General features: G+C 29.4%; 1 protein-coding gene across 5 annotated transcripts in view; it reads left to right on the top strand.

Moving 5' to 3' along the window:
• The window catches only part of LOC129948300 (proton-coupled amino acid transporter-like protein CG1139), a 71,161-nt gene extending 45,176 nt beyond the window's left edge, over positions 1-25,985 (top strand). For 2 of the 5 annotated variants that reach the window (XM_056059255.1, XM_056059254.1), the window contains exons 2-6: positions 14,248-14,327; positions 14,550-14,693; positions 21,034-21,852; positions 22,072-22,231; positions 22,547-25,985. In XM_056059255.1, coding sequence (XP_055915230.1) covers positions 14,248-14,327; positions 14,550-14,693; positions 21,034-21,852; positions 22,072-22,231; positions 22,547-22,825 — 1,482 coding nt within the window. In that variant the 3' untranslated portion in view covers positions 22,826-25,985. Of the gene's footprint in view, positions 1-10,182; positions 10,481-14,102; positions 14,118-14,247; positions 14,328-14,348; positions 14,694-21,033; positions 21,853-22,071; positions 22,232-22,546 lie in introns of those variants that run through there. The other 3 variants (XM_056059253.1, XM_056059252.1, XM_056059256.1) reach the window with 3 other exon arrangements.
• Positions 25,986-26,187: the final 202 nt, after the last annotated feature.

Below are 26,187 nucleotides of genomic sequence, written 5' to 3'. Positions count from 1 at the left end.
AGAAAGAAGGAAATTTAAATTTCTTAAAGATGGAAATATATGCTGCTGCATACATAGCTATAGTGGTTACTAAGCAGTCAATTAAATAACATTCTTTTTAGAATAAAGTAAACTTCCACATTGGTTTCTTTTAAAATAAAATTAGTCCTTTTGTATATATCAATATTAAACCTCTCATTGGAAACCCCAATATTATGTGTACAAAATTAAATTTTGAGCTGTTTTATGTAATGGACAAATATGATACTTGCTAATTCGCTTCAAAAATGTTGTAATCTAAATTAAATTTAATTAACTGGCAAACAGTGCGTATACGCTTCTTTTAACTTCCCATAGGAAGTTATTGTAATGGGTCCGATTTGTCAAATTGAAATTTTTGACATTTCTCGAAGTTTCAAGGTCCCTAGAGTCGAAATAAAAGATTTGTAGAAAGATGTCTGTGCGTGCGTGTGTACGTACATTCGTACGTCCGTACGTTCGCGAAGTTTTTTTCGTCCTCCATAGCTCAAGAACCAGAAGAGATATAAACTTCAAATAAATTTTGTTATACAGATAATAAGGCAGAAAGATGCAGAAAGGGCTCTCAAGAAAATTGCGTGGGTGGTTTTTTTTACCATAGCAGTTTGAAAAAAAGGTGAACATTTTTTTAACCCTAAATATCTTACGAACCATAACCGCTAGAGACTTGAACTAAATTTTATATAATATATTGTAACGTGATACCAATCAGGTATATTTTTGAAAAAAAAAAAAACAATTTAACGGTTTTTTTATAAATCAATAAAACTGAAAACAAAAAATTTGTCAACTCCAAAATTTTTTGTCTGAAATATGATTTCATCTCTAAAACAATTTTCTGTAACGAGGAATAATGTTTTTGATATCTGATAAAATTTTGAGAAAAATCGAATTGACAGATTAAAAAAAAAAAATAAAAATCTAAAAAAAACATTACTCAAAGTTCGTAATAATTGAATATCGATTCAAATATCTTTTCAAAAATTTGAAATTAAGGCTTTAAGCTTATTTAATCTTATAAGAAATATTGTTTTCAACATTTTGAAAAATGTTGAGAAAAATCGAATTGCCAGTTTTTTTACAAAAAATAAAAACCTAAAAAAAATGTATAAAAGTTGGTAAAAATTGATTTTCGACTCAAATATCTTTTTAAAACTTTGAGATATTGGCTTTAATTTACTTTTATCTTTCAAAAAATCTTGTTGTTAACATTTAGTTAAAGTTTGAAAAAAATCGAACAGACAGTTTTTTTATAAAAAATTAAAAACCGAAAAAAAAATTAACAAAAGTTGGTAAAAATTGATTTTCGACTCAAATATCTTTTAAAAATTTTGAGATAATAGGTTCTAACTAATTTTTTCTTATAATTAATATTGTTTTGAATATTGGGACAAATTTTGAGAAAAATCAAATTAACAGTTTCTTACAAAAAATAGAAACCTAAAAAACATGTATAAAAGTTGGTAAAAATTGATTTTCGAATCAAATATCTCTTCAAAAATTTTAAATATTGGCTTCAATCTAATTTTATGTTATAAGAAATATTATTTTTAACATTTGGTAAAATTTTTAAAAAATTCGAATTGACAGTTTTTTTTACAAAAAATAAAACTCTAAAAAAAAACAATACTAAAACTTGGTAAAAATTTACTTTCGGCTCAAATAGCTTTTCAAAAATTAAAAATATTGGCTTCAAACTTATTTTATTTCAGAGAAAATATTGTTTTCAATATTCAGTAATTTTTATATAAAAATCCAACAGTCGGTTTTTTCATAAAAATTAAAACCTACAAAAAATAGTACGCAAATTTGGTAAAAATTGATACGAGTACATATAGACAAACTTTTAAGCAAGACAAACCGACAGACGGGATGGGAAGTTATTAGTGTGGGTCGCATCCCAGCCTCTTTTTTATTAAATTGGTTTGACTACAACTCCAGTTATTTACAATTTGTTTTAACACTTCAAAGACTGCCTGGCCTCTTTTGTGTCCATCCACCCATGGATTAATCCGAAACAAAAAAAACAGTGTAAGCTTTAATATTATTGTTGCTTGAGGGACAACTACTAAGGCTTTAAATAAGACAGTACAATTCACACAGATAGTTGAAAGAGAAATGTGAAGCTATTGTATTTTTTCCAGTCTTTGATATGCGGCTATGTCACCAAATATTAAACTAAATTAAACCTTCTAAAAATATTTATTTATATATTTTTAAACCATTCTTTATAAGGCGCTAAAAATGTTTAATTAAAATGTTCTGTCGGTATTTCTTAAAGCATTTTATCAATATCTAAAACATTTTATTATCTTCTCTGTGATGTCTTATTTCAATACTTTTTTTTTGTTGCATAAATTGTTTAATCAAGAGTCAAGATTCTTTTATAAAACAAAAAAATAAGAAGCCATGACCCCTCTTTCGTTTAATTCATCATCAATGAACGCCATCACAGCGCGATCATTGCGAGTGTCTTTAAATTTTGGCAGACAATTGAGATGATACATCGAATAGTCATTAATGGAAAATTTTGAGCTACAAATATCTCTCAACTCAATCAATTAAGATGCATGAGTCCTCAAAAGAAAAATCAAAAAAAGAACCGAAATAAATAAATAAAACAGATCCCTAAGTTTTCGAACAAATGGAAAAGCATTCACGAGAAGCATGATCGGAATCGAAATCGGCCGATTCAATCAAAAGGAGGTATCCGAGATTTTTTCCGTTATATTTGTTTTACTTGTTTTATTTAATTTCTGCTAAAATACATAGTTTGCAACAAACTATGCGAGACGAATCATGTTGCCAACATACGGAAGCCGCATGCAACAACCACTGAGAGACTCTTCTTTGGCACTCACGGTCGTGGTTGTTGTTGTCGTTTAGAGCGGTTGATAGTGGTGGATGGCGTCGTCTTCGTCGTCGTTTGTTGTCTTTGTTGTTAGCGTTGGCGTTGGCGTCTAATTCATACATCAGTTTCTGTGATCAACATCACTGAAAGGCGTCTACGTTAACCTTAACCCCCAAAACAAATTTTACTGAAAGGGGATGAAATAGAACAAATAAAACTGGGAGATGCAATTTTGTTCTTAACAAATGTGCACTTTTGTTGTTTGACGCAAGTTGCAATGCTTATTTAGTTTTGTTTTGGATTTTCTGTTTTTGTTTTATTTTTATTTATTTAGATTTTCTATTTTTTGGCAAACTATTTCGAGAGACGTTGTCTTTGACATTAAAATTAAAATTATTTTTCATTTTTTTTGGAACAAAATATAAAATTAATTTTAAGATACTTAAGTTTTTTCCCACGGTGAAAAATGAAAAATTTTAATGTGACTGTTCTGATGGTATTTTGTGGGTGGATATTAATCGTGAGAAGATTGTATTTTTAATTTTTTTTTTGTCGGAAGAAAAATTATTGTCGAAAATTTTTTGATATAAAAACACGAGAACTCAAAGTGTATGTACTGAGTACATGTGTTCTCAATTAAAATTCTTTTATTTAATCCAAAGCTTAGACACTTGTTTATAAAAATCAAAATTTAAAAAATATGTTATCCGAAAGGAATTTATTGATTTTCTTAAATAAAAAACATCACCTTAAGAGTAGGAACATGAAACAGAATTTGCCTCAATTCAAAGATTGGCATAAGAAAAATGTGTGACTTTTCCAAGTATGAACTTGAAATTAGTAAACAAAATAATTTATTTTTCAATAATAGGTTTATTTATCCAGGAAAATGTTTCAGATGACATTTAAGAGTACAATTGTCTGACGTTTTATATCAGTTTTGGTAAACTTAGAATTCTAAGTTGCCATGTGGTTATTTTGTACCAAAATTAATATAATAAACTTTGCACTTCCCCCTCCAACACAACCACATCTATACCACAAACTCAAACTACCCGTAAAAGTGTCTAGACTTTTGCTCATTATAAAGGGTTTAAATGTGTGTCGATTCCAATCATAAAGTTTCATATTTTAATTGTTTGAAGGTTATCGTTTTCTTTTAGCTATTATTCCCGAACTATTAATTTCTGCATAAATTAAAATAATTCATGGTTTTATTAATATCAACTCGGTTTAATGTCACTTAAATGTATTAACAGTGGCCACAAAATGGTTCCATAAACCTTGTATTCAAATTCTCTCTCAGAATGGAGCTGAAACAGTCAATATAAGGTGGTGCACTAAGGCGTATACGTACTTTTTATCTTTTGATAGTAAAACGACGGTTGATAATAATCACCTAAAGAATGTTTCAGAATTATTAAAGTTCATTACTACGTGAACGTCGAACTTGTCGAGTTGTAGAAGCTGAGTAAGGTCAATGATTCTCGAGAATTTTTTCCAGATGAGTCCTGAAACTAAAGGACGTATCCCTATACCTTTCCAGAATCATCACCCCTTCCCAATTAAACAAGGCATACAATCCAACAGAGAAGGAAGTAATGGCAACCCATAGACCATCCTCTGAGGTTGGTAGCAACGAGAGTAGGAAGGTAGCGATACCTAATCGAAGAAGTGGCAGGGTTGTGAATAATGGCCCTACCACTACCAATGAGAGTACATCCAGAAATGAAAGGGGAAACTCTCAAAACACCTATATAGACAAATGCGGCAAGCTGCGAAAATCTTAAAGACCTCTGGTGCATTAAAAGGACACCGCAGCTAACCAGCTAAAGGGCTAACAGTGCTCTTGCTGCAACAAGGACCAATAAAGACTACGACTAAACATAAAAGGTCTCTTGAGGGGGCCATACCGACACTGAAATGGCCTCGTGTGCACAACACCAGCACTCCCCTTCATCCCATCAGGAAAGAAGCCAGCTTCAGTGACGTCAAGAAGGGCAAAGTCCTGGTTGCGGTCATTGAAAGGAGTGATAATGATGGCCCAATATCGGCTGATCGTTGGCAGCTGGTTAAGGTTAAGCTCTGGGATGGCTTTTTAAGCATTTTGAGAGAGCTGAAGATGGAGGTTGGCATCAGGGTCATGTCAAACTCATGGTTTGTGACGACCAGAGGTCTTGTGACTTAAACAAGCTCATTGTCAGCCGGTTAGGTGAAGTTTGGCCAGGTGCGAAGCTCGAGGTTGTCGCTAATTAAGACTTTTCTAGCAGACTTAAAACCCCAATTTGGATTCCAATCGAACTTGCAGGTATCAAGGGCATTCTCGAGATGATCAAAGTTTGTAAACCATCCCTTCCTTGAAGATAGCCAAGCTAAACAAAGTGAAGAGTCTTTATAGGAGTGCACTTGTAGTACTGAATAACGAATCCTTGGCTCCTCTACCGCTGACCAATGGCTCTATAACCTATGGCTTCGAATCCATAAAAATTCGTATTTATAAAAAAGATGAGGTTAACGTGGATAGCGGGCCTCCTACGACAACCGAAGGTGAATTCGTGGTAAGTGGGCCTGGGATGTCGTCTTCTCTACCAACAGAGGGTGACGATGCGCCCATACCCTCTCCAATCACGACTCCAGCCTCTAAGAAAGTCGAAGACAGTCCATCCTTAATGGAGACTAAGGACGATCTAAACATGATTCTTCTGACCGAAGACGAATTCTTGGGTTCATCCTCAGACTCAGAGGATCAGAACAAAACAGTATTTGTAGCCAAATTGCTGCAGCTAGTATAGATTAATCTATGACACTCCATAAAGGCCTCGGCTTCACTTCTTCTCCGTCTGGCAATAAACGGGAAAGACATTATCTTGATCCAAGAGCCATGGATTGTGGGATCCGTTGTTCAAGGACTCAGGACTCCTGTATCTTGGTCATAACCACCTTTGGCCTCTTCCTGGTGAAATGGCGACCTTTATGACTGATTTCTTAGTACCGATACCCCTTATTTCAATGAAATTTGTATTTATGATCGAAGACGGAAACGTTCGCTAACACAAATGGATTCGACGGTTTTCCTACACTTTAAAAGTCTAAACCAATTGGGAACTATAACCTTCTCAAGGGTATGGTAGAATCTGACAGTATTATTGCAATACGTGGCAACAAGACCAATTTTCTTTTAAACTTTCCAGTTAAAATGATTGCTTCAAGAATATTTCTGGTCATCTTTTTGATGACCAAACTTTAACCGTTGCATAATTGAGGTGGATTCAAATTATGCAGGAGACTAGTAGGTGAATAAATCTTTAATCGAAGATTATGTGATGGCTTCTAATGAATTTTAAAATTTAATTCGAAAATGTACACTATCATTTTCATGATTTAAAAGACATCAGATCACTTGGTAAAAACTGTTGTATCTGGACTTTTAATTCGTCAACATCAACATTTTTGGCTGCCAAATAGTCTGATGACTAGCCGGTTATGATTCAAGTTAATTCTCTGTATATCCGCAAAAATACTCTGAGATACATTTTTTTCTGAAGAACAGTACAGAAATCGTCTTGCAGTTCAGAAAAAATAACAATAGAAAATTTGTATTAACAAAAATTTAATAAAGTTTTTACATTTGGAAATTCAAATATAAAACAGCACAAACTTAATTTATGACTTTTGTCACGGTTTTGTTTCGAAGGACTCTAATTTATTATTATAACGTGCCTTAATACTGAATGTTGAGAAAACAAGTTTAAAGTTTTCTTTAATTTTTACAAATAATTCGATACTATGAATTTTAGTTTAAAGTTTGTAAAAGCATTAAAAAAAACTGATTTGGACAAAAGTACACTTCAGAAATTTTATTCAAAATTATTTATTTAATTTCACAAGTGAAATTCATTTATGAAAATAGTAATTTATTAATGACAAACAAATTGTCAATGCCATTATGAGTTATGTCATCTCATTGATGTAGAGTCATTATATTTGTTTAAAAATCTTAAATTAGTATAATTATTAGTCATAAAATAAATTAAAATAACTTTGTTCAAAGAAAAAACAAAGTGTAAAGTGCACGGAAGCTTTAATTTTGTTTTCTATTTACAATACATACTTAAAATACACCTTTATATCCAATTATTTTGAAGGTAACTATTAACTATATATGTACAGCCACATGGAGGGAGAGAGTTTTTCCACCTGATTGGTTTTTCGTGCTGGCATTGCATACTAGTCTAGTGAACCCTATAAGCCCCTATGAATGATATTGTATTTTTTTCTATTTCAATTTTTCATTGTGTGATGAAAACATTTCAATTAAAGTTTATTCAAGTGATTTAGTAGGGGTACTGCATTTCCGTATGATATTTTTATTCAATAACTAACTTTGTTAATGTTTTAGTTTTGTTGTTGTTTTATTTTTACTTTCATAACAATTAGAAACAAATCAATTGTTAACTATAAAAATGAATTGTTTGTTTTGTTTTTTATTTTATGTAACTAATTTTAGAAGTGTGCGCGGTTGATTTATTGACACTTAACTTTTTGTTTGTTTTGTTTAGAGTCTGTTTTTAGATTATTCAGGTGCGTTGTAGTATAAATTGCCGATAGGTATTGTAACAGTTCATGTTAGCCTTAAAAATATTAAAATTATCAGTGGTGTCGAAAATGTATTATTGTTTCTGAATTCTCCTGGTCAACAAAATCACAGAATTAAATTCATTAGACAACAAAACAATTTATATAATTTGGCTTTAAATAAATCTAATTAATTTAAATCACTGCTTATTTTTTGTTTTTGACAAACTTACATAAATAACGGTATTAATCAATTGATGTTGAGTGTAGCTCTTCATGGGAATGATTTTTCAAAATTGCTATGGTTCATTTTATCTGCCTTAAAATGTAATCAAATTGTTATCATTTAGTCCCACTAAACTGCTTTCACTGCCAAAATACAAAACAAAAAAATCAAGAAGCAAACAAATAAATTTGTGTTCATCTACTATAAAGTGATTGTAAATTTTATTCAAGGATTTTATCAATCACGGGCGATCATCATTTTTAAACGGCATCCCACCGTGTGATGATCATTTTTGTTTGTATTCTTATTTGCATAAATATAGCATTAGTTTGATTTGAAAATTAAGTGACAAATTTACTCACACGCCTGTAATAGTTGCTAGGTACATAGTGTACGAGTAATAAAAAACAATGTAATTTTTCAATTGAAAATCATGCTAATTTAAACAAACTAAATAATTTGTTTGTAATTCTTTTTATTTGCTTATAGGTCAATGAGTTTTTGAGTCTTTTTTTTTGTTTCTGAACTTAATTTAAATTCGTTTCTTAGGGTAAATGTATAGGAGTTATAATTTATAGAATTTAAATTCCTAATTTGGGATATAGATTTTTAAAGCTTTAAATAGGATATTCGAATGAAAATATTTTTTTTCTAAAGATAGTATTTTTGAGTTTGAAGTTTTCACGAGTAGTAATTCCTGTCATAAAAAATACTTGCTTAAATGAGCCGTTCGGATTCGGCTAAAAAAAAACTGTAGGTCTCTCCATTCCTGACAACTTTACTCGCTATTCACTAGACCCTTATTCTCATTGGGCTACTGCAACCCCTAATTTTAATAATTTTAATTATAATATAAATAATAATATTCGATTAAGGTCAACGAATTTGTCATTCAACGGTTATTTCAAGAGAAAAGTTTAAGTTTCGTAAGGTCACGGAATTTCTTTAAAATAAAGACCCAATTTATGGGATACTCATTTTAATTAATAATTTTCAATACACTAATCGATAGTTGCGACTAGTTTCCAAAATTGGCAAACCTTGTTTTAAATATTTAAATATTTATAGGGTGAAAGGGAAAAAGTCTTTTTAAGGCTAGAATTTATACGTTTTATAAATGGGATATTCAAAAAAATCCAATTTATTACGATTATTTAAGATTTTTAAGGTTTTTCTAGATCTTGAAACCGCAGAGGTTGGCAGTGTGCCATTTGGAGGTCTATTTCTGATTCAGAACCTTTTTTATCCACCGACATTTGTTGCCGCTCTTTTACCTCTCGTTTGTATTTGTCAACATCAAATTAAAAATATTTTGTAAACAATCTTCTCATAACCCTTAACGTGAGATTTAAATCGTTCAAAATTCTGAAATGTTTACAATGTTTTTATGCAATAGAGAATGCTGGTTCAAAGGAATTATATGTTCCAATGCGATTATCGAGATATCACTTCAAAAATTGATCTCTTATGAAAATTGTTGTTAAAGTTTTAATTTGTATTGGTTTTTTCTTTCGAAAATTTCTGTTACACTCGTTTTTGGTCGTAAAATTTTAAAAACTCTTAATTTTGCATTTAACAAGCACACTGATTATTTGAATTTTGGTGTACCAAAAACTATGAACCTTAAGCCGATTTGTACAACCCCGTTTGTGGAATATTATTCAAATGTCCAATTAGGGACAACCTGACATAGTGTGACAGCTGGAGCGTTCACTGGACCTAACACGGATTTACTTAATACATCATTTATACGATTGTAATAGCCGTGTTTAAGAAGAAACAATGTATATCAGAAACTCAAAAAGTACAACACTTGCTGATTTGACAGCTTATGTCCAGCTTCCGATCATAGTCGCTTCCTCCATTATGCCGCTGACTAAAACCCCTATCTATATTTGCAAAATGTCAACATGCGTCCAGGAAGACCATAAAAACTTAAAACAAAGACAACACAACAAAACAAAATTGTATGTATCATTGAGAAAATTGATTAGAGAGGTAGGCCGGCGGTCCGTTGTCTCTAGCTGATGTATGGAACACAAGTCGACGATAGAGCATATTATAGTGCCTATACAAAGAGACACTCTCTGTGGTCCATTATACGACCAACAAAAGCTAGAGCAAGCATCATGATCTCGTATGCATATGTATAGCTACACCTACTCCGCGTGCGATCTATAAACGGCTGGTTATGTCACTATTATAGAGCAGCGCAAATTGCCAAGTTACACTATTTTATTCAAACTGAGATACTTTATGTCTCCCGCTAGCTAGTGGGGGGATGAGGCGATGTCCACCGCCGTCGCCTCTGCCACCACCGCCACGACGACGGGGGAGACTAACTTGGCACTGTCATTAATTGTGGCTGCATCTGAAAAACGAACGAAAAATAAAAATAAAAAAAAAAACATTATTAGGCATCCGAACCGGTACAAAGGCAGTGGTTTCAGCAGTTGAGGTCAGGATTCCCGGAAGGTAGGTGGCTATTTTATATGATAGTTCACCAAGAAAAAAAAATAATATTTAATCCGAAAGAAATTTAAAATTTTCGACCATTTTCGAATAACAGTCAAATAGTCAAACTGACTTCGTCGATTGAACTGAAAACACCCGATCGCGGGTTTTTTCAAAAAAGTCCCAAGTTACCACCGGCTGCTGCGTCTGCTGTCAATACAACGACAACAATGAATCGCGATCTAAATCTCAAAACTTCACCAACCGCAGCAACATCCTCATCGAACGGAAATCGAAAAACCGTCGCGGCAATTTTGGCGTCGAAAAAAATGGCCGCTAACAAGGACAAGGATAAGGTTAATAAATCCCTCAACTTGAAAATTTACAAAATCAAAAAAAAAAAACAAAAAAGCTTTCTTTTGACGAAATTGTCTTCAATTTTTTTTAATTTAAATTTTTACTTAAAGAATCTCAAAAAAAAAGATACAAAAATAAGGAGTGCGTGGGATTTTTATTTATTCACGGATTGTGTGTTATAGAAATGTATATAAGTGGTGTGCCATGTTGTGAGAAAGAAAATATTCAAAAATCCCTCTTCGACGTAAATTCGTGCCAAGTTAGAACCGTTTTTTGTTCTCTTGAATTAGGTTCGAAGATGAAAATTCCTATACGCAATTTAATTCGCATAATCGGAAAATGTATCCACTCCTATATCTATCTTCTATTGTGAATTGCGTGTGTTTGGCATTGTATCTAGTTTTGTGAACTTAAGATTCTTCTTTATCTTTGTACGTTTATACGCCGCCGTCGACGACGACGAGTATGTAGCGAGAGAATTTTGTTGTCCAAGGCCGCAATTTATGTAAAAAAGTGTGCGTGAAGATTCTTTTCTCGAGAACGTGTGAGATGCGAGAATGTGGGGTTTCGTAAATGACGTCTTAAGTTTTCCTATTCTATACTTCCTACGAAGAAAACAATTAAATATTTTCTATCTAGTGGGTGATGTGTTTGATAGGTGGGTGTCCTTGAAGAGGGTTGAAGTTCATGGTGACGTACAAATGTTATGCTCTCAATGAAATGGGAAGTAACAACCCACACATACCAAAAAAACACCCAACAAAAAAGAATAAGGTCAATACGGATGAGTTATCTTATAAAAGATACGAGTATCTGTATACTACATGCGAATTCGGTAGCTATATATTGATAACTCTATGTCTAGGTGTAATCACAAACGCTATAGATGCTTGTTTTTGGGTTAGATAACTTTGTGGAAGAAGGTCAGATGTCGCGTCGTTGTTGGCGGCGTTCGTCATCACCATCTTTGTATATAATTCAAGCAGTTTGAGAATTTCTTTACTCTTTTCCTTTGTTGTTATATTATTACATTACATCAAGGAGACAACCAAACCTAGACAAATAGAATTCAATAAAGGATATTGTAATTGGAGCGAAGCTTTTAACTGTTTGGAACATGAACAATTCGTTGAAAAGTTATGAATGTGATTTGTTTTTGTTTTTCAAAAGTATACAAGGACGTGTCCTAGATTAGTTTTACTTCTTTTTCTCTTATATCTCTCACTTTCTTTTATGGGGATGAAAATTGTGTCTTTTTTCAATTGAAAGTATGTTTGTATGTGTGTATAAAGCCTTGAATAAAATTTCGCTTATTTTGATTTAGTTTGGGAAGGGTCATGGTTTTGTTGGTTATTATAATTTTAGATGAGTTTTGATTGTGACTCATTTATGAAAAGTCTTTGTTATACCTTTTTGATAAAATGATGTTTTCGTTTTATTTCTAATGAAAAATAGTTTTTTAACATTATTTATATTGAAATATTAAAGATAGTGTTTTGGACAAAATCCATTTATAGATTGCTACTATATGAACAGCCATATTATCATCCTTATTAATGCAAAATTTCAAAGGGAGTCCTTTTATGATTTCAATTTGTTTTCGAATATAGGTTACACAATTTTGACAATATTTTCGGGTTAGAGAAGAAGAAACAACAATTTCAAATTGAAATTATCCAACAAATATTGTTTTTTTGGTTTACGCTCACAATAAACAAACTATTTGGAGCACTTATAAAATTGATTGAATTAATCATAATTCAAATGAATGCAATTTTTGGTATTACAATTCTACTTCTAAGGAAGAATTTAATGATTCGAAAACTCCTCAAAATCCATTGCCGCAAAATTGCAACCCTTTTCCTATGTCACTTTAAATGGATGATACTTACATTAAGGTGACTACACAGCTCTGTTCTAGGTATGTGCATCACAAACAATCTCTTATGGAGTGATCATATATTTGACATCGTTCAAGTTTTCTCCGATGGTGCAAGAAGTTTCCTACCACTTCTAATTTGGCTATAATTTACCAAGCTTTTATCCGTCCGAGACTAGTGTAAATGGTAATTCTTAAATTTGGGATGGTGATCCAAAGACGAAATTAAGTATTTTTGATGGAATTGAAAAGAAAGTTTTTAAAGTGATATCCAATCGTTGTCATACATAAAACATTTGCTTCTATTGATAACCACAGCAAGGTGCCATGCCTATCATTGCTGTATCGCTATTTTCATAAAGAATGCTTAGAGACATACCTTAACTTAAAAAATGTTAACCGTAATAACGGTACTATTAGAAAATGCTCATCAGTTTTCCATTGAATCCGATTTTCACAGAGATTAATTTTTAAGCCAAACATCACGAATGTGGAATACTTAACCAGGCTGAACATTTCTTCATTATATCCTTTCTAATCCTTTTTTTATTATATACAAAAAATCGAACATATTTCAGCTAGTATATATTATTTAATAATTTTTGCAAGTATAAGAAAACATCTTCCTGTTAAACTCAATTAACGTGCAAATTATTCTCCAAGTATATTTCCGCACTTAAATGTTTCTACTATGATTTAAAATTTAATCAACCACAACTAATGTTTCACAACATTGGTTCCATCATAAATGTATATAAATTGCAAATCTACATGAAATACATATGTATATTATTTTCCTCTTTTCTATACGGTTTGTTGAAAGTTAATGAAAAGTGAAAAAACTATGCACTCATCATCAAGTCTCGTGCTGTTTCATCGTTTTGTTTTCATTTTCTCATTCTACAAAAATTTTGATCTTGTTTACATTTTCATTGTGCACATATTTAATTTACCTATGTGCATACATATATGTACCTACCTACCTTCATATATCAAAAGAAAATAACACATAAAAAGCAAAGAAATAAAAAATAAAGAGCAACGCATATATAAAATCTAATGTTCTAAAATTAACCCAAAAATACCAACTTGCCACATCCATCACCTCTGATCTTTCTCTATGTCTTCAGATACGTCCATATACACGAATACCGTATAAATTGGCAGCAGACAAAATAATGTAGTTGAATAAAATTAAATTTTCCCACTACAAAAGCTTCAGCAAAAAGCCGAAGAGCGAATGCTATATCTTCGAGATTTATAAACTACACATTTCACATCATATAACCCTAATACAATCCGAAAAATAGAAGCTTTCTCCCCCTCATCTTTCATCCCCCACAATTTCAGGTAATGGAGGGGTGAGTGGGGGAGGGAGTGAGTGAGTGAGTAAGTTGAAAAATGTTTTGCTTACAAAAACAAACTTTGAGAGTTTTCGATTTTTATTATTTGTCTCTTCAATGAAATTTTGATCCTATAATCCACTCCTTTATCATTTTAACCCCCAACCCCCAAACTTATACTATAACCAACAACTACCGATACTTGAAAGCCTTTTGGGTAAAAGTTTTTTGTTGTTGTTGTTGTATTTTTTGGTTTTGTTTTTATTCCTAATACACATATCTTATGCGAATTTATTTTTGACAATTTTTTGAGACTGGTGTGTGTTTGATTTTATATCTCTGCTTTATTCTGTCTTCTTTTATTCCCATACGCACACACACCTTTTGGCCGCGGCGAAGAACTTGAGAGAAAATGTGCGGTGAATAAAAAAAAATAAAAACGAACGATTTTTTCTTAAATAAAACTTAATCTAAAAAAAAAATCTCAAGAAAAAAAAAGAACAATTTTCCTAAAAATTTTCCACTCTTTTAATTTTTTTCGCAGAAAATCCCCACAGTGATTACGGGCTATGACACAGTGAAGCATAACGGAGCGAAGAATAACGCGAATTTCGACCAATCAAAGTATGTTGTGAATTATTTTATTTACAATCTTTCTATTTGTTCGTTTAGTATAAAAGTTAAAATAAAAAATAAATAAATTAAAATTATTTTAATTAGTTTAAAAAATAAAAAAAAAAAACAAATTTGTGCTCGATCAAAAAGAAAAAAAATAATTTTTTTTTGAGTAAAACAAAAAAAGAAATCCAAACTCAAAATGTTTGAAATGTATAATTCTTCGGATAGATTCCGTTCGGCTTCGGATATACCAGCACAACAAGCGGCAGGATCAACGCTACCGCTAGTGGTAACAGCAAGAAAAAAAGGTACCGATGATCCGGAAGATACTTATAATCCCTTCGAGAATCGCAAGGTCGATCATCCCACCTCGTAAGTATAAATTGTATTTTAAATTATTTACTAATTTCTTTCATTTAAGTTATATAATTTTTGTAAGGGTTTATGGTATACTTAGGGACTTTAGGAGTGATTTAAATTTAATTTTGTGTCAATTGGGATTTTCTAAGGTTTTCTAAGGGTATAATTCTTATAATATTCGCATTTAAATTAAAAATCAATTATAATTAATGAGCAATATTTTTCGCATGATTGCATTAAAAAAAAAACCAAAAAAAATATATTCAAATAATTTTTTTGACAATCCAAGGTGAAAAAGTACTTCGCATCTATAAAATATATATTTTTGGCATAAAATCAACAAAATATTATTTCCTACTAAATGTTTTTATTTCGTCATTTTTGTTTGTGTGTGCACAGATTTTCTGTTTTGTTTAAAAAAAATTCTTAAAGCATGATTTAGCTTTTTAAAAGATTTTCTCTTTTTTTTTATTAAAAAAGAAGAACACAAACGAAATCAAATTTCTGATATTGTTTATTGGAGAATTTTTGAAAGTCAAATCAACATTGGTAGAAATTTTGTCATTGTCTTAACGTAGCTATATAAAATATCTTTATATCCATGAACACTAATAAAAGCGGCATTTAAAAATTTGTTGTTATTTATTGTTATTATATATTTTGTTGTCGCGTTTTGTTTTTATTTATTAAAACCTATTTTTATGTTCATATATATTGCATCTACTCCCCCACAATGACCTAGAAATGGACATAATATGTGTATGGGACTTAGCCAGAAGGAAGCAAAAATCAATTTTAACCGGATGTTTCTTTTTCCAATTATACATAATATTAGAATTCAAGGGCTTTGGCGGAGAAACAAAAATGTCAATTTTTATTTTGTTGATGTCTGGGATTTTAATTTTTGTCATAAAATTTGAAAAATACTTCAAAGACATGTTTGTGCACACACAAACATCTTTGTTTAGAAAGTTTCAATTAGGAAAATATACATTTTGCGCATTAGAATTTGATTTATGTTTTTAGTAAACGTATTGACGTCTTTAACTTTCTATGCATGACCTTTTCACAGGACTTAATACAGGACATTCCATTAAAGGTTTACAAGAAAAAGTTACAGTTTCCATTCTTACAAAAAAATGATTTTATTGTAAAAAGCATTTATTTCAAATTAATTATAATGTTAAGTTTAACTACTATTGATGGTTGGACCATATGTCAATATATGATCTAGAGAGTTATAACTAAGAAATCTTGTACCTTAAAGCTGAGAATCTTAGCCTGTAAACTCAAGAATAACACTCTTTGACAGACTTGTGTAGTAAAATAAAATTTGACTTATAGTTAAAAATTAATAAAATATAATTTAAAATTTTGAATTAAAGTTTATTAAAAACATGTTAAGAAATTAAATACAAAATAGGTACAATTTTATCTTACAAAAGAAAAGTTTTGTCTTGGCCTTATTTTTAAAAATCACCAAAAATCGTAAATATAATACTTAGGTGTACTTATTATCATTAAATTTAAGTGCACGTTTCTGCACTTGTAAAAAAAGTGGATGAACATTTTTATACAAATTCAATACAATGAAAAAAGTGCGTATACACCTAAGTGAACCACTCTATTTTTTAACCATTTGCATGAAGTATAAAATATTTTTAACTTCCCATAGGAAGTAACTGTAATGGGTCCGATTTGTCCAATTGAAAATTTTGAGATTGCTCGACGTTTTAAGGCCCCTATAGTCGAAATAAAAGATTTTTAGAAAGATGTCAGTGCGTGCTTGTGTACGTTACGTACGGTCGCGACGTTTTTTTCGTCGTCTATAGCTCAAGAACTATTAGAGATATCGACTTAAAAAAAATTTTGTTATACAGATTATAAGCAGAAAGATGAAGAAAAGGCTTTCAAGAAAATGTCGTTTGTGTTTTTTTAGCATAGCAGTTTAAAAAAAAGGTGAACATTTTGGTTAATTCAAAATATCTCATAAACCAATGACGCTAGAGACTTAAAATAAATTGTATAATATATATTGTAGCGTGATACCAAATAAGTACATTTTTGAAAAAAAATCCAATTAACGGTTTTTTCAACAAAAAAAAAAAATTGAAAAAAAATTGTCACCTCGAAAATTTTACGAATACAAAATGATTTTATCTCCAAAACAATTTTGTGCAACGAAAAATTAAGTTTTTAACATTAAGTAAAATTTTGAGAAAAATCTAATTGACAGTTTTCTTACAACAAATAAAAACCTAAAACAAAAAACAATACTAAAACTTTATTAAAATTTACTTTCGACTCAAATACCTTTTCCAAAACTTAAAATATTTTCTCTAAACTTGTTTTATTTCACCGAAAATATTGTATTCGGTATTCAGTAGTTTTTATATAAATATAATACAATAGTCGGTTTTTTCATGAAAAAATAAAATCTACAATAAATAATACGCAAATTTGGGAGAAATTGATGTTCGGTTCTTGATATCTCTCAAATTAATTTTGTTCATCAAATTTGTAAAAATTTAACAAATGCTTCTTAAATTGGTAAAAATTTGTTGTCGACTAAAATCTATTTAAAAAAACTAGATTTTCAAACTGAACTATTTCTTTATATGAAAAATATTGTTGGTAATTTTAATTTTTTTAAGAATAATTCAACTAACAACTTTCTTAACCCAACACGAAAACCTTTAAACTTTTAAGCAAGACAAATCGACAGACGGGGTGGAATGTAATCAGTGTGGGTCGCATCCCAGCCTCTTTTGTATTTTTGAATTGAACAGGTTAATGTACCTTATGATATTTGAATAATTTTTTTTTATTACTAAACCTATGTGGTTAGACAAATTTGTATTCATGAACATTTATCTACTCATTAATTTTATATAAGATTCTTCGTAAATTCGTGTTTACTTTAGGCAGGCAGATCCGATGTTGATAAAATGGTTCTTAATTATGACCCGTAAATTGGAAAAAAAAATGTTTTAATTATAATTAATTTTTGTATTGTTAAACCAGAGAGTATGTTGATTATAAATAAGTCATTGAATACTTTTTTTGTGGGAAATTGTTTTTCATAGTTGCTTATCACGGAAGGTTTTAACATTGTTATTGTTACATTGATTTGTTTTACAGATAAACAGTTCATAACAGTGAGCGTTCATCTTTTTATTTTACTGCGAGTACTTGATAATTATTAGTAGTACCCGCGGCAGGGTGGTTAGTGCGTTGGACTGTCATGCCAGAGGTCTTGGGTTTGATCCCTGCCTATGCCATCTAAAGTCTTTTCACTGCCTCTTGCGAGGAATTGACAAATTCGTCAAGAGTAACTCTTGTGATGAAAAAGAGCTTACTCAAATGAGCCGTTCGGATTCGGCATATAAACTGTAGGTCCCCTCCATTCCTGACTATATTACTCACACACAGGAATGGTTAAGAGTTGTAAGTCTCTAGGTCCTAGTTCTCAACGGACTGTTGCGCCACCCAATTTTATTTGATAATTATTATCTAGTTTCCTGCAGCTTATTAGGTTTGATTTTTTTTAGCTCAAAGTTAAATAAATATCTCTTCATTTTACCAAATTGATCGTTTCAAATAGGTTGTCAATTTTATCCTTAAAGTGCCAGTAGATAAAACTGCCAAAAAATTATGAAGTATTTTAAATAAGAGATTTTGTTTTAATATTACAAAAACATAACTTATTTTAACAGAAACTAATGAATTTTTATTTGATTAGTCCATTGACAATGGAAAAAGTATATTAGCAAAATATCCACTACGTCCACTATGGATTCTGGAGCATTGGTATTGAGGCTTTTTTCGGAGGTCTTCAAAGTATTGTAATCACTTCTTCAAGAAATATATAGTCATGTGACTTTACTTGCAAGGTGGAAAACTATGGCTTCAAAACTTTCAACATTTGTTGAAGAAAAATGGAACCATTTTAAAAACAGATGTCGGTTTTACTCGTCAAATGTCATTTATCAATATTGCATTTAAATTAAAGTATTTCTTTTCAAGTTATATATTAGAAAATAAAATTTTTAGTTAAAAATACATATTATTTGCAGTGAAAAGAATGGCAACGCAAAATAAAAAATTATCTTGCATACAAATAAGTTAACCACTGAGAATTTTGCGTATAGATAAATAAGAATACAGAAAAGTCAAAGTTTTTAAAGTTCAATACCATTCTTATTAAAAAGTAAAAACCCAAGACTTTTTGTGTTTTCTATAATTTTTTTTATGATAATAAAGATAAAAAGTTAAATTAACTTGTAATGTAAAATCAATTTTAATAATTGCATTGTTTTCTTTAATTCACTCAATTTGTAACTTAACATTTATTTTTACTTGCGACACATATGAAGATAAAGCAAGTATTTGCTTTAACCAAGCGTGATTTTACGATGGTGTAGGAGTCAAAAAAGTGGGCCCCCTATTCCGTCCACCTGTCCTCACCCCTTCAAACTTGAAAATTAAGCTTTTAAGCCGATTCGCGTTAGGCGTTTGTTTTGTTTTTTTTTTTTTTTTAAGAGGAAAAATAACAGTAGTGTCTAAGTTTTTTGCCCAAAAATCGAAAAGTCGAATTTTCTCAAAAAGGAACCAACAAATTTTTTTTAAATTTTTTTTTAAATTTTGTTTCTTAATTTGGCTTTTTTCAATATATAAAAATATTTTTGTATTATATCAGGAGGTTACCCTTTATAGAACCATTATTTTGATTGTAAGTTTTCTCAAAAAATAATGAACTAATTTCAATAATTTTTTCTGCACAAGCTTTAATACTGTCTCAATAAAATATAATTGTTTTTATTTTTGATTTAAACAAAAACATTACACGTTTTTATTGAAATACGATACCTCGAAGACGGGTAGGGTAATCAGTTTTTTACGAATTTAAAATGTAAAACTTGTATTAATAATCTTTTAATATCTGCGTACTAAAAATATTTCTCGACCTAAATTTAAACATAATTATATACAAAATTATTAAAAACAAACGCTCTAACTATTTTCAAATACAAAATTAAAAAAATGTAGTTTTTTTTTAAATCAAATGGCAATTAAATTTTTGAAAGATAACCTGTTTTGCAGGTAAATTTTGAAATATTAAAATAAAGGAAATATTTTCAAACAGACTCTTTGGATACATGAGCAAGTTCATGCGATCCAGTCATGCATTTACGTTTCTTGTTTACAAGAATCTACATACTTTAATGGGATTGTAAATATGTCTTGAACTAATTTACCTGTCTTTCCTTAAGATTAGATAAACAAAGAATGAGTATTTTTTGAATGAAAATAAAAATTAGGATTTGACAATATTTTGTCAGTTTTAAAAATAGTATAGAAAAGAACCAGACAAAACAAATATTAGTTTTTTTTGTTAATTATGGAAATAAATTTATACATACTTCATTATTTTTTTATTTGCTGAAGACTATTGTTTTTTTTTTGTTTATTTTATGTTGGTTTAAAAAAGTGTATAAATAAAACCTCAAAGAGTTAAATATTTATATTTCGTCGCCATTCTATCAAATTTTTGGTGTTTTGAGATATTTGCATTTAAAGTTTGAAATCAATATACAAATTAATAGATTGTGGGAGTTTTAATTCTTTATATTTTTAATGTGGTGCATCGTAGAGCTAAGGATGTTTTGAGAAAATATAAATTTTGGCATTTGCATGAATTGGGTGCATTTATTTCATTTTTGCGGATAATGTTGAGTTTTCAAAGAACGACGACGATTTGGTATTTTATTAGTTGAAAACAAAAATAGAAAATATGTTTTAAGCATGGAAACTTACTAACTTAAAGCCCTTATCAGATTCAGACTATTCTAATTGGCACTCAAAAGACCAAAAATATCTTTAAAATCAAACTCAATATCACCAGAAGTTTGTTTTAAACATAATATTTGACTATGAAAAAAAAACGAAAACTGAGCTATGTTTGTGTGAAATGATTATAAGAAGTTCATTGAAAATAGAAAAAACTTATACATATGCGATTTGGTTATTAAATTTTTAAAGTTTTTCACTTTGTTTTAATTGAAATACAAAATTGTCTTTAAACCAGGACCTAAGCGTAAGATAAATAACAGTATTAATCCATCAGAATAGTACAAATTTTAAAATAAATACATCAAATTGAGTCACATTTAATATTGAGTACTCTCAAAAACTTTAGAGTGATGAAAGTAGATGTTTAGATTATTTTACTTAAGTGGGTTAATTATTTTAATAACAATTTAACTAAAAGCAATATATTTATATTAAACCATATTATTTTAAATTCAAATTCAAGTAATAAATTTTATTTTTTTTTTCTTTACTTTTACAGCGATCTCGAAACTTTCATGCACTTACTCAAGGGATCCTTGGGCTCAGGAATATTGGCCATGCCGTTGGCCTTCATGAATGGCGGCCTATGGTTCGGTTTGATTGCCACATTTGCAGTTGGTGCAATTTGCACATATTGCGTACACATCCTGGTCAAATGCGCACACATTCTGTGTCGGCGGCGGAAAATTCCATCGATGGGATTTGCCGATGTAGCCGAACAAGCCTTCCTCGATGGACCGCCAAATTTGAATAAATATTCGCGATTCATAAGATTCATTGTAAATACTTTCCTTGTCATCGATTTAATTGGTTGTTGTTGCATCTACTTAGTTTTTGTGTCGAAAAACATCAAACAAGTTGTCGATCATTATATGGGCGCCGATAATGCCTTGGATATTCGTATTTACATTGCTGTCTTCACGGTGCCACTAATCTTCATGTGTCTAATTCGTAATCTCAAGTATTTGACGCCATTTTCGATGATTGCTAATGTGTTGATATTTGTTGGAATTATCATTACATTCACGTACATTTTTACTGATACTCCCGAAGTGTCCGAGCGACAGGGTGTTAGTGATTTTGTGCAATGGCCGTTGTTCTTCGGAACTGTCATCTTTGCTTTGGAAGGTATTGGTGTAGTTATGTCATTGGAGAACGACATGAAGAACCCAAATCACTTCATTGGTTGCCCAAGTGTGTTGAATATTGGAATGGCTGTTGTGATTAGTATGTATGCTCTGGTTGGATTCTTTGGATATTTGAAATATGGTGATGACACCGAAGGCAGTATTACGCTGAATTTGCCCGTTGAAGATATGTGAGTATTTTAAGCAACCTAAGCTGTTTGTTGGTTTTTGGAAAAGTTTTTAAAGAACTTCAATACAAATTAAATCATTAGTTAGATTTTTTTTAGAACTTCATAAACTCTATCAACACAATAATCAAAAATATTGACTTTTTCTTCGTGCTCTAAAAACCAATTTAGTTATTTTCATATCTGTAAATAACATTAACTAATTCTATTTTCTTATTATAGCTTGGCTCAATCTGTGAAAGTAATGATTGCTATTGCAATTTTCTTCACTTTTACTCTACAATTCTATGTGCCAATGGGTATTATCTGGAAGGGGTTGCAACCAAAGATCTCAGCTGACAGTCAAAATGTCGTTGAGTACGCATTGCGAGTGGTTCTTGTTGTAAGTATATAAGACATTTTTGGTAACAAACATTTACTGAAATAGTCTTAATATCAACCAAATATTGAGAAAGTGATTAAATCAAAAATAGTACACTGTGGCGTATACGTGCCTTCTTTAAGTGTTTGTTCTTTTTGTACGTTCCGTATTGTTAAATGCAGTACATTATGTATAATTTAAATGTTGAATAAATTATATTACAAATTCGGGAAAAAAGAAAAACCTTTTAACCTTTCAAGATTAAATTTGGTTGATACACAAATTTGAACATGAAAAAGAAGCAAATTTTAAACATTTGAATTTTTGCTAATTTAGATAATTTGTGGTGCTATTGCTGCTGCTCTACCAAATCTTGGACCATTCATCTCCCTTATTGGTGCTGTGTGCTTAAGTACACTAGGTCTTATTGTACCATCAATAATTGAACTTGCTGTTTATCATGAAGAACCCGGCTATGGAACATACAATTGGAGGTTATGGAAGAATTGCTTCTTAATGTCATTTGGTGTTATTGGTTTTCTAACGGGCACATATGTCAGTATTGAAGAATTCTATGCAGAATTCCATGGCAGCCATGTTGGTGGTGGCCAGTAAATTATTATTATTATTATTTAACTGTTAAACCAGTATACACACGTATAAATATTATAAATATTAAAAAACAAAAAAAATTAGTAGATATTTTACTCTAAGTAAACACAAAAAAAATATTAAAACATTTCATTTAAGAAACAAAGAAAAAAAAACATACATAATTACATATAAAATTAATATTTAGTTTTAAGTTGTAGAAACAAAATTATAAACATAAATGCTTAAATTAAGTTGATACAAACAAAAAACAGTACATAATTGTACAAATTCAAAAAATAAAATAAAAAAAACAAGCACTATAAATATTTACATTGCTAATTTTAAGTATTTTATAAAACAAAAAAAAGAAAATAGATAGTAGCTTATGTAAAGCAATAATATTAATTATTTTTACTGATGATAACGATGGTGTACTAAGTGTTTGAAAATTATTTATGAAATGGAAGTTTTAAAATAATGCTTATTGTTAAAATGTTTTAGTTCGGCTGGAACCGAATGCAAATTTAAAAAAGAAAAAAATATTCGAAAAGACTTAAAATATTTAAAAAATATATATATAATGTATATTTCTATTCACAAAAGACTTTAATTCTCTTAATCCTATTGGGTTTGAAGCATTTCAGTTTTTACTTACTGCAAATGCAGTAATTGCAACAGACGTTTGTGTTTAAAAGACTTAAAACACTTATTAAAGAAAACGTGCTTCATACAGGATTGAGACTCTTTTTGTATTGTATATTTACAACGAATTTCTTTAAGTTAATACCAAAGCAATAAGTTAAACAGAAAAAAAAACAAAATAAAATCTTCAATTAACTTAATACCTCTAATAAGACGTCTTCCTTTTTACAGTTTGATTCAATTATTCAAAAAAAAAATATGCATTGAAAATACAAAAACTTCATTTGAACTGATTTATTCATAACTTTGTTTGTTCTTTAAAGTTGTTTCAAAATCCAGAGATTTTCTGATTTAGATTTTATAAGCATGTTTTTTTTCAAGAAAAAAGAATATGTCACATTTTCTATCAAGTACTTGAAAATGTCAAACATTTCAAGTTGTTTCTTGGTCATTATTACTACCAGGACTTTTTTCATTTTAAAGCTTGATCTCTTAAACGTGATTTTACGCTATTCAAGTATTCAGCTTTTATCTCCTTCGTACTCTCTAAAACGAGTACTTTTTTAGTAAAAATGCTTGGTTTTATTGTTCTTAGGAATAACCTTCGATTATTTAAAGTAAGTACTCACAAAAACGCAGATCAATACGAAACTTGAGGAAAGTAATTTAATTAAATAGCTAACCAAACCGATAACAACTTTAAAATCAGTACTACATTACAAATGTCTTGATTATAAACATTTCATATTATGAGATTCGAAGTAATAAGTATTAAGAATTACTCCAGACAAGTTCCTTGAGCTAAGAATTTTTGACTGAATGATACATTAACATTATGAAATCAAAGTAAAAGTAAATGATTCAAAAATAAAATTTTGGGAAAACCAAACTTTTGATACTTGAGGTGGCTTATCAAATCTAAATACTTTTTGTAGCTCGAAATAATAATGATTAATTTTGAAAACCAATTTCACCATAACTTATTTAAATTTTTCTAGGATTGTAGTAGTTAACTAAAAGCTTAAGAAGCTCAGAAGTATTTAATTAAAAGCCTAAGAAACTAAGAAGGGACATCTCTCTAATTTTGAAACTTACTTTAATTTCAACTTCTTAAAAAAGTGCCTTCTATCATTGATGGTAAAAGACGTTTGTAATCGGTTGATAATAATTTCCGCTACTTTTCATACAATGTCACCCATTTTGGTGGCAAAAAAAACAATAACTCACCGTTCATAAATTTTCTTTCAATGTGTACCATCTATTTTTATTTAGTTTAATTAATGTTTGTTTTTTATTTCATAAATTAACAGTACCTTGGACTTCAAACTAAGTATTTGTTAAACTATTTTTATAAGAAAAAACAAAATAAATAAAATTTGTTATTAAATTTACGTGATTTTATTATAAATATGTATTTTTTTGGACAACTAAAATTATAAAAAAATATAATGATATTACCTATAAATACCGCATTAATAAAACACTAAAAATTAAGTTTTATTTTAATACTGTTTCGTTTATTATTATTTTTTTTTATTTTCGTTATAAATAATTTCATTTTAAAATAAAATAATTTATATTTTTTTGTTAATATTCATGTATGTGTATATAAAATTAATTTTAATGAAAATGCAAAATTAAGCTGTGAAAACATCTGTTTTATTTGATTGTTCATTTTTAATTTGTATTATTATTTCGTTTAATTATGTAAAAAATAATTAAACAAAAAACTAAACATGGCTGTACCAATAAAATAGTTTTAAAATAATAAGACAACAAAAAAAGGGGAAAATACCAAATTTTAGGCTTAAAATATTTTTATTTTTTTGAATGAACAAAAACCAAACAAATTTAAAGAATAAACAACAATAAAAAAAACTGTTTGTATTAACATTTTAAATGTGCAACTTTATCTGTGAATATAAAAGTCAGTTTTTATTATTTTTTTATAATTTATTTTATTTGTATGTATGAATACATTCTTAAAAAGATATAAAATGTTTTGTTATATTAAGTAATTTCAACAGATTTTCTTTTTAGAACATTCATGCAAATATTATTTAAATAACTACCCTCGCAAAAAATATGTTATGTTTGTTTAAGACACAACAACAACAAAAAATTAAAACTTTCGGTTGAATGGATCTAAATAAAAAATTGTTTTTTTTCTAAATTTTGACAATAATAATAAACATAAAATTAGTAAAGTTGTCCTAAGTAGTTCATTTTATTAAAAACAAAATTATTTGGAAACTGTTTTTAAAAATGATAGTAATTTTTTTAAATTATGCCAAATTGTTAGAATATAAGTTATTTTAGTTTATTGTGTATTATTATTAATTTAATAATGGAATTTATTTTTTTCTTCTTAAATTTAAATGTGACATTTTCTTTTTGTTTTGTTCCTTGCCAAGAGTTTATGTTTTTTTTAAATATTTGTGCTGATAGCAAGATATTATTTTATGTTAAATGAGAAAAAATATATATTTTGCATATTTATTATTTAAATATAAAAATGCATAAGCAAAACAAAACTATACATATTTCCTGGTTTTATTTTCTTTTTGTTGTTTGTGGATTCACTCGGGAAGGTTGAATTAAAATAAAAAAAACAACAGTATAGCTATTTTCCTTAAAATAAACTGATTCCTTAAAAACTATTGAAGGAAGCTAATAAAAACTTGAAATATACTATTTTGGCAAAAAGTTATTCACCTTTTTTGACAAAATTATGAACAAGT

The sequence above is a fragment of the Eupeodes corollae genome, chromosome 2, assembly GCF_945859685.1.
Source record: "Eupeodes corollae chromosome 2, idEupCoro1.1, whole genome shotgun sequence".
NCBI classification, from domain to species: domain Eukaryota; kingdom Metazoa; phylum Arthropoda; class Insecta; order Diptera; family Syrphidae; genus Eupeodes; species Eupeodes corollae.
The sequence above is the reverse complement of the archived record's forward strand: the minus strand, read 5'-3'. Positions and strand labels throughout refer to the sequence as shown.